The sequence below is a fragment of the Oryzias melastigma genome, linkage group LG5, assembly GCF_002922805.2.
Source record: "Oryzias melastigma strain HK-1 linkage group LG5, ASM292280v2, whole genome shotgun sequence".
In the NCBI taxonomy this organism is placed as follows: Eukaryota; Metazoa; Chordata; class Actinopteri; order Beloniformes; family Adrianichthyidae; genus Oryzias; species Oryzias melastigma.
In genome coordinates, this window is record NC_050516.1 from 31,327,756 (window position 1) to 31,341,260 (window position 13,505).

Below are 13,505 nucleotides of genomic sequence, written 5' to 3' on the forward strand. Positions count from 1 at the left end.
CATTTAAAGTTAAAGTCCCAATAGTTGTCAAGAACCTCGGTGTGGGAAATTTGTTTTCCATCCCTGGGGGAGGGGTGAGGTGCAGACACAGCTGCGCTCTGTAACTATTTGATGGTTTAAGACCCCAATCCAACCCCTTATTAACACCGAGGGTCAAGCAGGGAGTCATGGATTTGAGCTCACAGCCTTCCAGTCTCAGGGCGGACACTCTACCATAAGGCCACAGAGCCTTTATAAATCCCATTCAAGTCTAGTACTCTACCAGTTCCAAATCCTGTGTAGTCCATAAACAAAACTGTGATATATTCTATAAAGCAAACACTGCAGTGGCCTAATTCAACCTTTATGAAGCCGAGATGCTGTAAAAAGATTAGCAATCAGCCATAACCAATCGTGTTTGACACGTTCTGCAACAGTCTGAACTGCGTGTGATAATTAGTAACCTAAGCTATAGTGTTATCAAATGGACGATGAGCAGCTTATCTTCATGGTAGAACACCTACAGTTCTCCGACCTGCTAACGGCTTTCTCACAGACACGATTAACACCAAGTCATCCAACAACGCTGACAGTTCTACTGTTTATGTGGAACTAAATACAGGCTGCTCTAAAAGCTTAATGTCTTCACTATGGAGACAGTGTTAAAAAGGGACTTTGAACATGCACTACTTTTACCATCCACTAGATGGTGCAGCAGCATGAGCGAGAGACAGTATTTTAAAACCGTCAATATTCCCTTAAGGGGGTCGTAACATGAAAAATCCACTTTTTTAAAAATCTTTAAAGTGTATTCTACTGTTCATTCTTCAGTATAAACAACCTCAAAGTGGTATTTTGATCCGTTCATGCATTTCTGAGTAATCCACTAAAAACCTGCAGTCTCAACAGCCCCTCCCATACCCACAAAAACGAGCAGGTCCTCACATGATGACATCACAAGCTGAGAGCCGCCCCCTCCAGGAAAAGGCTGCTCTGCCCCAGGCTATCCCCTGGTGGAGAAAAGGAAGAGACTATTCTTTGGTGGAGAAAGGGAGCAGGCCATTTCCTGGTGGAAAAAAGGGACAAGACTATTTTCTGGTGGAGAAAATGACAAGACTACTTACTGATGGAGGAAAGGAGCAGGTTATTTTTTGGTGGAAAAAGGGACAAGACTATTTACTGGTAGAGAAAGGGAGAAGACTATTCCTTGGTGGAGAGAAGGGGCAGGCTATTTTCTGGTGGGAAAAAGGGACAAAACTATTTTCTGCTGGAGAAAATGACAAGACTATTTACTGATGGAGAAAAGGAGCAGGCTATTTCCTGGTGGGAAAAGGGACAGGACTATTTACTGGCAGAGAAAATGAGCTGACTATTTTCTGGTGGAGAAAAGGAGCAGGCTATTTACTAGTGGAGAAAGGGACAAGACTATCTACTGGAAGAGAAAAGGAGAAGACTATTTACTGGTGGTATCTAGAGAAAGGGAGAAGACTATTTCCTGGTAAAAGTAGAGTGCGGCGATTTAGAACTGGTCTGAACATGGATTATTGAGCATAGAAGGAAAGGTGTGTGCGTCTCCAGGAAAGTGATGCACTTTAGAGCACAGTGATTTTTGATAAGGAGATTAGTGATGCCTCTAAGAGAACAGAAACGTTTATAGACAGTGCTAATCAGAACAATTTTCTCAGCATTTCAATAAGTCCTGAAATGTTCATATGGTGTTGTCTACATTTTTAGACCGAATTTCACCACAAAATGAACCGATTAGCCATCACCATTCTCTCTGGGCCAAATTTTGGGGATAAATGCCCGAACTACACACTATCCACATCAATTTATTTATTTATTTAGGACAGCTCTGGATGACATCATGAAGTGGGTGTCACCCTCAGGGAGCGAAAGGCGGAGCCTCACAGATTACAAAAATAACTAATTTTCCATAATTTGTTTTTTTTGTGCTAAAAATGTAATATATGGATATAGTTTACTCTGTAAGACTTAAGAAAATCCTGGTTTGGCTCCTTTAAGAAAAGGCTTCTGTTGATGGTTGAAGGAACACCACCCACCTGCAGACTGTGTCGTCTTTCAGAATGAAACAGCTTTATTGTGAAAGGATGTAATACAAAGAGGTAAATAAAAACAAAAGTGTTACAGGAGAAACGGTGACTGCATGTTTCTCTAAAAGTGTGAACATCTGTCTAACAAAACCAGTCTATCATGTGATCACGCTCCTTTGGGGTTTAGGGTGGATACGGCAGAACTCCTTCCACACTAAAAACGAATTCACCCTCATCTTAGGCTGTTCAGTCGTGGGACATGAGTTTAACAGAAAAAAAACAAAAACATTTGAAGGTGTCTTGCTGCCATCTAGAGTCAAAGTGGTGGAGAAATGTCTTCCTGTGCTTTGTTACAAAAAAAAGTTTGACTGAAAAGATACAGAAATGAGGTTTACTTTGAAAATCCACACAAACTCCTACAGAGTTCAAACGTCCCGTTAGGGGTTAGGAGGTCCAGCTGCTGCATCCACCGAGTGGTGAAGGACCAGATGATCCCAGCCCACCGTGGTGAGGCTGCCGGAGTCGCCATGGCGCCAGCACACTCCTTTGACGAAGTCCTGGTGTCTCCGATCTCGGAGGCTAAAACAAGCAAAGGCGTTGGTTCAATTCTACTCTCACACCGATGGAGATGAAGATGAAGGGAAATAAAACTCACATTTCTTGGAGGTCAGAGTTGAGAACGGCGAGAGAACCGTCATCACTGATGGAGGCCAGAAACGAGTCGCTGAGCAAATAAAAATGAAGGTTACTCAGCAGGATGAAAACGGTGCAGAGCGGTTTGAGGCGACGGATCTGAACCTGTGGGTGGAGAAGGCGAGCCCGTTCACCCTGCGACAGTGAACCTGCTCCACCCGAGCAGCGTCAGTACCCAGGAAGTCCTTCACGTGGACACTGCCGACTTCATCACCTGAGGAAAACAAATGAGCTGGAGCGGGAATCTGAGCGGAGCAAAGATCTGCTGGGGAAGCTTACCGACAGCTATGGTGCTTCTGTGGTGGGGGTGCCAGGCCACGACGGTGGGGGAGCAGCTGGCAGGTTTGATATCTGACATGAAAAAGTGTCAGTTTGATTAGAGTCCACCAATTCAGGACAGAAATACTCTGATCTGAAAGCCTTCACTCCCAGAAACCCCCACTGACCCTCCGATCTGGGTCATTTTTGACCCATCTTGTTGTACGTGGATTTGTAAATCATGCAATATATTTTGTGCATAAAAATATTTTCCAGAACTGATCTCTTCCTGTCTGGAGTGCCTCCGATTCGTGGCTCTCCCCTGAGCGCTGGTCCCAGTCACAGGGAAATCAGGAAAATATTTTTATTTTTTAAAGATTTACGTGTTTCAAAAATGCTTTTTTTTTAGACTTTTTTGAATTAATTATCAGGTATATTTGTTTAATAAAGTGAGAAAAATTATCACCAGATAATATTCACAATCTAAGATCAAAGCGGCTGATGAGAAAACTCTGATGACCCAGCATTCTAGCAGCATTTAAACGCATCACTCACAGACGAATTTTGGACACGTGTTTTTAATCGGTCATTTGTGCGTATTTTTTAAAGATTTGTGCGTGTAGTTAGTTTCAAGCTGTTGAAATATTAATTTGTGTATGTGTAAATTGTATTTTATTGTATTTTATTTTATTTTATACTTGCGCACAAATATATTGTATTAGTTACAGATGAGGAATCACACATGGACCAGTTGGGATGAGTGTTTTTTTATTTTCTCTCTCCATAGCAATATGCTCCTAAAAGTGTAATTTTAACTGTTAAAGTGCAGAATAATGTTAGATTTTAAGTATATAAACCAAAACAATTCAATGTCATCGGAAGTAACCGACTTTTCAAATTGTGTTTTTATTTTTAAAGTTAAACTATTTAGTGTTAAAAAAAAATATCCTCAAGTTCAGTTTACTGAACTAAATCGTAAAAAAAAAAAAAAAAGTGTTTTAAATATAGTCAAGAATTAATTTAAAAAATATACTGGATATTTAATTTGGAATATTTTAGAAAATGTTGAGAGGAAGAACTGGAACGAGAGTTTTTTAGGTTTTTCTACTAAAGATGAAAACAGTTTATAAAACGCGTCTGTTGGAAACATTGTAGTGAGTTTAGATTTAAGGATTGAAAGTGTTTTTTAGTTGTTCCTTTTTTACTCAGATCTTGTTGTGTCTTCATTTACCGCATATTATAACTAGGGCTGTCAGATTTGTCGTGTTAAAAACGCATTAATCTGACGTGTGCTTGATGCTGACAATTTTTTTGACGCATTAATCGCGAACTTTCTCATACGTGCCTTTCCATACCGCGCGCGGGCGTCCCGCACTCTAACTCTCCGGCTGCTCTCACTAGATCACGGGCGGGTCTCCAACCACCGAGCTGCTAGCTAAAACTGGCCGGCGCTAGGACCTGGAGAGCTCCTGCACTCTAACCCAGCTCCGGTTCGCGTCCAGTACCACGTCTGGTGGTACCGGCTCGCGTCCGGCGCCGCGTCCCGAGAGCTGCGGACCCCCGACGTTCTGAACAGCAAGCGCACCGGGGGACGTTTTAAATGTTCTGGAGGTTTAAGCGTGATCCAGCCCCAGCATAGCGGTCTGTCTGCCGGCATATTCATGGCGTGAGCTCCGCTGGACACGTCGCTGCATCGAGCTGCAGCCAGAGAACGCGGCGGCAGTAACAGACTTTCAAACTATCCACAGAGTATCCCGCTTTTCTCAGTCTTTAAGGTTTTAAAAAACAAAAGTTAATTGGAAATGATAAATCTCTATTTCATTTATTACTGTAGTTCAGCAGAGGAGGAAAAGATTTGGTCCTGACAAAAAATGAACATGAAAGTGTTATGGAAATTTTATTTTTGATGTTTTTTATTTTATTTTACTGAACGTTGATTGAAGTTTTGAATTTAAAATGCCCTTCACTTGGACTTGGGCTTTTGTTAGGCATTTTATGTTACAGCCTTTTATTGTTAAGGAAGTTTATCTCAATACAATGTTACAAAATAAAGTATTTCTGAAGAAAACTATTAATTTTGCCATTCTTGTTTTCATAATTAATGTAGAACTGCTAAATTCCACGAAGCACACACTTTTTCCTTAAAAAAGGCCACATATTAATTGCGATTAATCGCGAGTTAACTCCGAACAAAATGCGATATCGCGATTAAAATTTTTAATCGCCTGGCAGCTCTAATTATAACTGTAGTTAGCTGAACTTATGGATAGAAAAACTGGAGTACCTTTTATGTGATTTGTTGTAAAAGGATCCAAAACAAAAGTGATGTTTATGCTGAAGTTAAAAAGAAAGTTGAGAAACTAATAAGGGATAAATTGCTTATAAATCTTAGTGTTTTTATCTGTTGTGTTTTGTTTATTCTGATCTACTTTTATAAATAGAAGTCTAAATGCTGGATATTATTTAGAAAGTGATCATTTTATCAGGGCGAGGTTGGAGCTAAAAAATATGAGAGCAATGTGCATTTTAGTGGCATGGATTAAATGTTGCCAAAATCATCAACTTCATTTAAAAACAAATAAAGTGATTTAACACAGTTTAAACTGAACACATTGCTGTACATTAAAGGATAAACATAATAAAACAAATGGGTGAATAAAAACAGGAATTTCCATCCGTTTTGTGCTTGATCACACAAAATTACATGGAAATAACAGCCTTTTTAATCCAGTAAAATGACACACAATATATTAAATAGTAAAGAAAAGCAGCTCAATCTGTCACCTCCTAAACAACAACTGCAGACCTATTTCTAGTATTTGCTGCTGTGTGAAGAAGACAAACAGCTGCAGACTCGATCAGCTTTAGTCCAGAACTAATGAGAATAAAAACGTTCAAAGAAAACAGATCAGATAGAGAACTAGAGACCAGTGTGTAAAACAGCTCTAGATAAGATACGACTCCACAGACTCATGCTGTAAAAAAACTAAACATTCTTCACTATAATAAAATGTTTTGGTCTGAAATTTAAATTGACATTTGTCTCATCAGTCTGAGTTAAAAAAAAGCAGAAAATGAAATTTTGTTTGTGGTTTTTTCGGTTTGTTAAAGCCCCCGGTTCGTCTCGTTTATGAAGTCAGCTACTTCCTTCTGCAGTTAATGTCTGGCTCAAAGGGCAATAAAAGAAGGCTTTTCACAATTTCTGAAACTGTGATTTCGAAGCAAGTCCAGACAAAACAGATTCAACAAACACCAGATTACATTTGTCCTGAGCAGATCAGATCTTGCAGACGGCTTACCTATCCTAGAGGCTGGTTTATTTGGTTTCCTCATGTCCCAAATCAGCACACGGCCGTCCTGAGGATCCACGACACAGACTGAGTTTACATCCCAGCAACACACATTTGGTTTTTAATTCAGCGGGGGCCAGCGCTGCAAACAGCTCTGATCTAATTCCAGAGATCACCTGACTCAAATCTCGTGGGTCACGACTCAAATCTCGTGGGTCGCCACTCAAATCTCGTGGGTCGTGACTCAAATCTCGTAAGTTGCGACCAAACCTCGTCGTGACCAAATCTCTTTTGTCGCGACCTAAATCTCGAGGGTCCCGACTCAAATCTCGTAAGTTGCGACAAAACCTCGTCGTGACCAAATCTCTTTTGTCGCGACCTAAATCTCGAGGGTCACGACTCAAATCTCGCGGATTGCGAATCAAATCTCGTCAGTTGCGACCAAACCTTGTCACAACTCAAATCTCGTGGGTCGTGACCAAATCTCTTGTCGCAACTTAAATCTAGTGGGTCACGACTGGAATCTCACAAGTCGAATCTCGCAGGTCACGACTCAAATCTTGCAAGTCACGACTCAAATCTCATGACTCGAATCTTGCGGGTCACGACACGAATCTCGAGGGTCACGATTCGAATCTAGCGGAATGCAACTCAAATATCGTGCGTTGCAACCAAATTTTGTGGGTCACAAGTCAAATCTCGTGGGTCGCGACTCAAATCTCATGGGTCACAACTTAAATCTCATGGGTCATGAACCGAATCTCATGGGTCACGACTCGAATCTTGAGGGTCACGAATCAAATCTCGAGGGTCACGACTCGAATCTTGCGGATTGCGACCAAATTTCGTGGGTCACAATCAAATCTCGTGGGTCACGACCCGAATCTCACGGGTCGCCACTCAAATCTCGTGGGTTGCGACCCCAATCTCGTGGGTTGCGACCCCAATCTCGAGGGTCACGACTCGAATCTCGCGGATTGCAACTCAAATATCGTGCGTTGCGACCAAATCTCGTGGGTCACAATCAAATCTCGTGGGTCAAAACCAAATCTCGTGGGTCACGACCCGAATCTCGCGGGTCGCGACTCCAATCTCGTGGGTCGCGACTCCAATCTCGTGGGTCGCAACTCCAATCTCGTGGGTCGCGACTCCAATCTTTTTTGTCCCGTCTTAAATTTCGTGGGTCGCCACTCAAATCTTGTGGGTCGTGACTCCAATCTCTTTTGTCCCGTCTTAAATTTCGTGGGTCGCCACTCAAATCTTGTGGGTCGTGACTCACCAGACGCGAGTCAGGCGAGCCGGAATTAGGTCAGAACTGTTTGCAGCGCCTGCCGTCTCTCTTTTATTTAGCAAAAGCAGATTCATATAAAAACGAGAAAGAAATGGAAAAACAAACAAAAGAAATATTTCAACTGCTTGTCTTACACTTTACTATTTTGTTGTTAAATGGAATTACCCAGAAGTCTCCTCTTCTTAGGGAATAAAGTGAATCATTGCTCTTTAAATTAATTTTCTCCGTATTACTCCAATAACAAAATGGTTCTGCTCTCATCAACCCTTTAACAGCAAACAGCAAAGTATGTTTATCACATTAATGTGTGAAGCTCTGGTGACAAAATCCATCATCAAAACGTTTCACCGTCACAGAAAGTGAAAAACTTGAGGCTGCTGACAGACAGATCTATCCCTTCTAGTCAATCTAGTCATGAGGACTGTAAACCACTAGAAGAATCTCAGCAACTCGATTCAGTCTCAAAGCCTGTGGGAGGAACCAAAGGAAGTCCCTGAAACCTGAAGAACCGCATGTCGACAGAAGGAATCGGTTTCATACTTGGCCACAGGAGATGAAGAGAGACGGGTCTGCGGGGCTGCAGGTCACACAGCTGACCGGCTGAGTGTGAACTGGAGGGAGAAAGGGAACACGTTTGTCCTCCTGCAAACACTCGTGCAGCTCTATGGACCTTTTCATGGCGACAGACCCGAAATGTGAATACTGACTTCTGGTCTTTGGATTTAGAAAACTGACAGCTGAACGCTGTTTGATACAATTAAATAATAAAACATAACCTTACCGATTTCAACAGAAAAATGTACAATATTTATTTCATTAATGTCCAGCTGAACTACATTTTCAAATCTAAACACAGATTTGAATAATCCTTCAATATTGGAGGTTTTATTGAAAATATGGACCTTTCATTTAAGCAGATATTCTAACAGGTTCTATTTGTTTGATGTTATTCACATGTGTTTTAAGGCTAAATGTAGTTGTTGTAATCAGAGGTATTTGTTGTTTTTTGGGGGTAATTGTAAAAATAGGAATGTTTACCAAGTGGCACAGTGAATATTTTATGAAGCCGTATTTTCAGCTTTCAAAATAAGAGCTTCAAGGACAAAAGTTCAAGTCTGGCTGTACGCATTTAGAAAATTACTTACAAATAATATTTTCCTTAAATATATTTTTGACAGATTATTTTGATCCTTGTTTACCTTTATTATCCTGCAGGGATCAGACACGGATATGAGTAACAAAGAGGAGCTACGTCAGAAAATAACACAACAGTTATTAGTTTTCTTTATCATCAGACACGTTGAAATCGTCTGACTTTAGTCTGTTTTTAGTGATTCATGAACACGGAAATGTAATCAACTTTAAAAGATCTGCAGATCTACGTCTCATTCCGTCGTGGAAAGCTAGCGTTAGCATTAGCATAAATTAGAAAAATAAAATCAAAATTACCTTCATAATCAAACCAGCAGCATTCAGTGAAGTTCCTGTAACCTTCGTCTAACTTTAACCGGGTTGTTGAGAGAAATAATCCTCGACTCGTTTAATATCATCCAGAGGAGCATTCTGAAGGAGGAATACGGACATTTGATCTGAGAGGGAAACCAAAACAGTGTTGTACATTTTTCTGTTAAAATTAGGTTACCTTTTATTATTTACATAGAATTTCATTAAACTGTGTTCAGCTGTCAGCTTTGCTGCTCTAAACCCGTAAACCAGAAGTCTCTCTGCACATGATCGGCATTTTGTGTGAAAATGGTCCATTTACAACAATGAAGAAAATCTTCATTTTGACTCCATCATCAGGAGTGCTACTGTTTACTGATCAAAGATCGTCTTACTGTTGTAGGTGGTCACAGCTGCTTCCTGACTGAGATCCCACACTTTGATCCTGCGATGAAAAAAGATTTATATTTTAGGAGGAATATCCGAGTCGTGAGGTCTCTTACAGTATTAAAAAAAACAGTTTTAAGCTGAAAATGATCATTTATGTAAAGGAAACGATTAGGTAAAGTCAGGGTGGAAATATATAAGTTCGTTTCCTTCCACTCTTTTAAGCAATCTATGATTTGATGCCTCGTTATCCCATATCTGACGTATCTTTGTTGATTGTTTTGCACATGCATTATAATTATTTTTCATTGCTTGAAATAAACCATTTCAAATCAAAACTTAAGATTACACACTGTAAACTGGTAAAAATTATTGAATATTAAATAATTATATATAAAAAAGATACATTTTAAAACTTGAAATTGTGTAAATTTAAAACTTGGATAAACTACAAATCATAAATATTTGTTTGTTTGCAACAGCTGCTGTTTTGTAGAATAAGAGAAATGAAAAACAAAAGTTCAAAATAAAAACAGATGCTAATAAAAATGATCCTTATAACATTTTGTAAAGAGCTCCAACGATTAGTCGACTAATCGACTATTAAAATAGCCGACAACTAATTTAATAGTCGTTACTTTATATTATATGGACTCAAAGTTTAGTAAAGTTGAACAAAGTTGTGATCGTTTAGCACCAAAAATAAACTTTTTTTATATATATTTGAGTCAATTAAACCAAAACTTTTTCTTTGGTTAAAAATAATTCCTTGTTTCAGAAGCCGACCTCGTTTGATTTAAGGTTTCTTTAATACCAGAAACTAATGAAGGACAGAGGCTCCACAATTCAAAGTTTAATAAACTACCGTCTTTATTGTCTTTATTTGTAGTTAAAGCTAATGATGGTTAAAATGTTTGCTTTACATCCACTTTACCAATGACCCAATTAGTCGACTAATCTAAAAAATAATCGGTGATTAGTCGACTCTTAGAATACTCGTTTGTGGCAGCCTTAATTTTGTAACAGTTTTAGGTACAGAGTTTAATTAACATTTTCAATATTTACTTTAAAATGCATTTTTTTCAAATGTGTAATTTTATCTTTCAAAATTTCAATTTTTCCTTTAAGTTTACTTTGTGTTTTTTTTCAGCTTAAAAAAAAATTTCAATTTTTTATTTTTTTGCCCAAATTTAGAGAGTTTATTTGTCAAATGTACAATTTTTCATCACTTTAAACCAGGGGTGTCAAACTCATTTTGGTTTAGGGGCCACAAAATAACCAACTTTTATCTGTGGCTTTGTTTTTGTTTTGTTTTTTTCTCAGTTGGAACAAACAAACTTAGCCTCATCACTTATTATTACATTGTTTATTATAATGACTTCAGGATCTCTTGTTATGCTGGTCCTGCGTTTCCTTTGCTCCATCTAGTGGCAGAATTGTGCATTGCACTTCTTTAAAGAACCGTAACTCGCCACAGGAATGGACTAGAAACTTGCTTTGATTTAACAACCATATATTTTTTTCTCTTCGTGATTGGGCCGGATCAAAGTATCTGACTGTATGTTTGACACTCGCTGTAGTTGAAGCTGTTGTAACAGTAATGACATCACAACGTCAAACCGTCCGAGTTCTGAGTTCATACTGACGTTTCCGTGGCTCAGCAGAGCACAGGAGTCTAACCTGCAGTCCATGCTGCCGGTGACGGCGCCGGTTGCTCCGGTGGGGCTCACGGTCGTCACGATGTGGTCGTGCTCGTGTTTGGTGAAGCGATTGACCAGCAGCCGCTCATCCTCCGCCAGCTCCCAAAGCTCCAGAGCACCTGAGGAGGAGCGGCTCAGGTAAAACACCAACCAGAACTTTAATCCTCCAAACCAACATGAACATACATCACTGAGGTTAATCCGTCCTAACACACAGCCCTTAAAATGAAATATTTAAATCCTGGATCTTAAACAAAGATGCGGGACGGAAGCTGTTAAGGGACAAACGTACATGAGATCATTGAACTGCAGTGAGATTATGATTTAATAAGTATGTTCAGGGGAAAAAATATGCAAATCATGTAGAAATAAATGAAACAAAGTTTTTAAAATAATAAAAGTAATAACAAATCTAAGGTATGTTTAATCACTAATACCGCCCTACAACTTCACACACTTATCTAACATTCTGTGATGTAAAAAGCAGGTCAACTAAACAAGAACGAATGCAGAAATACATCCAACTATTGGGGAGTATTCTGGATAAGTTAATAAATTCATTGATGCTAATAATTTCTGGAAAAACCTGATAAATTAGAAAATCAGCCTCTTAATCAAAATTAGAGTGCACTCTCTGTAATGTTTTTGTTCCACGGTTCAAATCAAACTTTATTTATAATGGACTATTCATGCATAGGTAACGTAACAGCATTCCCACAAGCTGAAATCAGCCGCTGAAGATGCTAGTGAGGATAGGTGAAGCTGTTGAAATTGAAAGCTGAAAAGGCTGAAGCTGATAGCCAGCTAAAATATTAGCTAAATGCTAAATTAGCCTTAAAAAAAGACCGAGTTAGTCAAAACAGCTAGCAAACAGCTGAAATATTAGCTAAGCTCTAAAATCGCCTGAAAAACTGAAAAATTTCCAAAATTAGCCAACTAGCATGTAGCTGAAATATTAGCTAAATATCAAATAGCTTAAAAACAAATTAAAAAAAAAGCCTAAATTAGCCCAAACAACTAGCATACAACTGAAATGTTAGCTCAACTCCAAATTAGCCTAAAAAAAGAAAGAAAAAAAAAAAAGAAAAAAAAAAATCTAAATTAGCCGAAACTGCTAGCATGCAGCTGGAATATTTGCTAAACCCCAAAATAGCCTAAAAAACTTAAAAAATCCCCAATTAGTCCAAAAAACTAGCTAAATGCTGTTATAACTTTAACTTTACTTCACTCTGACTCCATATAATATAAAGTAACAACTAATCGACTATCAAATTAGTCGTCGACTATTTTAATAGTCGATTAGTCGACCAATCATGACAGCCCCAATTTGTTTCAATACACACACCACTTAGAGATGTTTTGTTTTTTGTTTTTTAAGCGATTTATAAATTAAACCAATTTAAATTTGAATTTATTGACGGTCCCTAAGAAATGCTGCTGGACATTTGGGATGATATTCAACCTCTAACTTCACCGCAGTAGTCGGGATTGAACCTTGGCCTTCTTGCTGTGATGCAAGAAGAGTGCTAACCACTCCACCACAAGTCCAAGTCCATCCTTCAAACAAAAAAAAACACATTTTTTGTCTGAACTAGTGACTGACCTGAATCTGAAGCAGCAACAACAGCCTTCTCGGTCACCCACTTGACATCCGTGATTCCTGCCTCTGTCTGCACTCCCGCCCTGCAGAAGCCCTCGCTGGGGGCCTGCTCCGGCTCACTGTAGATCCACACAGATCCCTGCCAGTTCCTGCCCGAGAGGCTGGAGGCGCCCAGGAGCAGCGTGCCGTCTGCGGAAGGAAGGAGGAAAACAAACGTGGAGTCAAAAGAGCTGCTAAAATATCATGACACCAACAAATAATGACGACAACAATAATTTTACATGAAAGAAGAGGTGATTGCACAAACGATAAAGACGTGAAACCACGTGTTCATGATCCACCTGCAGTGAGCTGCTTCTCTTCCTACCTGCTCGGTACTGAGCCGCGCACAGATGCTTCTCCATACACGCCGGAGCATTTGGGGGAATATTCCAGCGGTTTTCCTTAATCATGTTTGTGTCGACAGCACTTTTCATCCACAGACTTTAGTTTCCCGTTAGGTCGGATGTTGTTGTCTGCAAACACCAGCGCTTAGCTTAACGCTAGCAGCAGCTAGCAAGAACAGAGCAAAGAAAACCTCGTTTTCCGTGTGTCGCCAAAAGAAAAATATTCAACCAGAAGCTTAAAACCAACCCTCTAGCCAATACATTAAATCATTTTTCGCGTCACGAATGAATGACAAAGAAATAATAAAGCATTAAACACGTGGTACCGGTGAGAAAAAAAAATCACATTTCCTTTGGAGGACTTCTTCGTTGGTGTTTCCTGTTCTTTTCCTCTGGTAGTGGCGTGGTCTGCACTGCCCTCTGC

General features: G+C 39.5%; 1 protein-coding gene across 3 annotated transcripts; it reads right to left on the reverse strand.

The window, feature by feature from the left end:
• Positions 1–2,054: 2,054 nt before the first annotated feature.
• Positions 2,055–13,505, reverse strand: LOC112145444 (methylosome protein 50). Of its 3 annotated transcripts, none has more exons than XM_024270673.1 (11): positions 13,408–13,505; positions 13,063–13,247; positions 12,699–12,884; positions 11,076–11,214; positions 9,404–9,453; positions 8,106–8,176; positions 6,284–6,341; positions 3,006–3,077; positions 2,832–2,940; positions 2,689–2,757; positions 2,055–2,612 (listed from the first exon to the last, which is right to left on the reverse strand). In XM_024270673.1, the coding sequence occupies exons 2-11, from the start codon at positions 13,169–13,171 to the stop codon at positions 2,471–2,473; spliced, it is 1,005 nt and encodes a 334-aa protein (XP_024126441.1). In that variant the 5' UTR covers positions 13,172–13,247; positions 13,408–13,505; the 3' UTR covers positions 2,055–2,470. The 3 variants fall into 3 exon arrangements, with proteins under 3 accessions (XP_024126441.1, XP_024126442.1, XP_024126440.1); XM_024270674.2 differs by having other exon boundaries at positions 13,428–13,499; XM_024270672.2 differs by having other exon boundaries at positions 13,329–13,498.

Excerpts from the sequence above, each read along its gene's own strand:
- LOC112145444 (XM_024270673.1), bottom strand. The coding sequence starts at position 13,171 with ATGAAAAGTGCTGTCGACACAAACATGATTAAGGAAAACCGCTGGAAT. Across the intron at positions 2,941-3,005 it reads CAGAAGCACCATAGCTGTCG|GTGATGAAGTCGGCAGTGTC; the intron begins GTAAGCTTCCCC and ends TGTTTTCCTCAG. Across the intron at positions 2,613-2,688 it reads AACTCTGACCTCCAAGAAAT|CCTCCGAGATCGGAGACACC; the intron begins GTGAGTTTTATT and ends TGCTTGTTTTAG.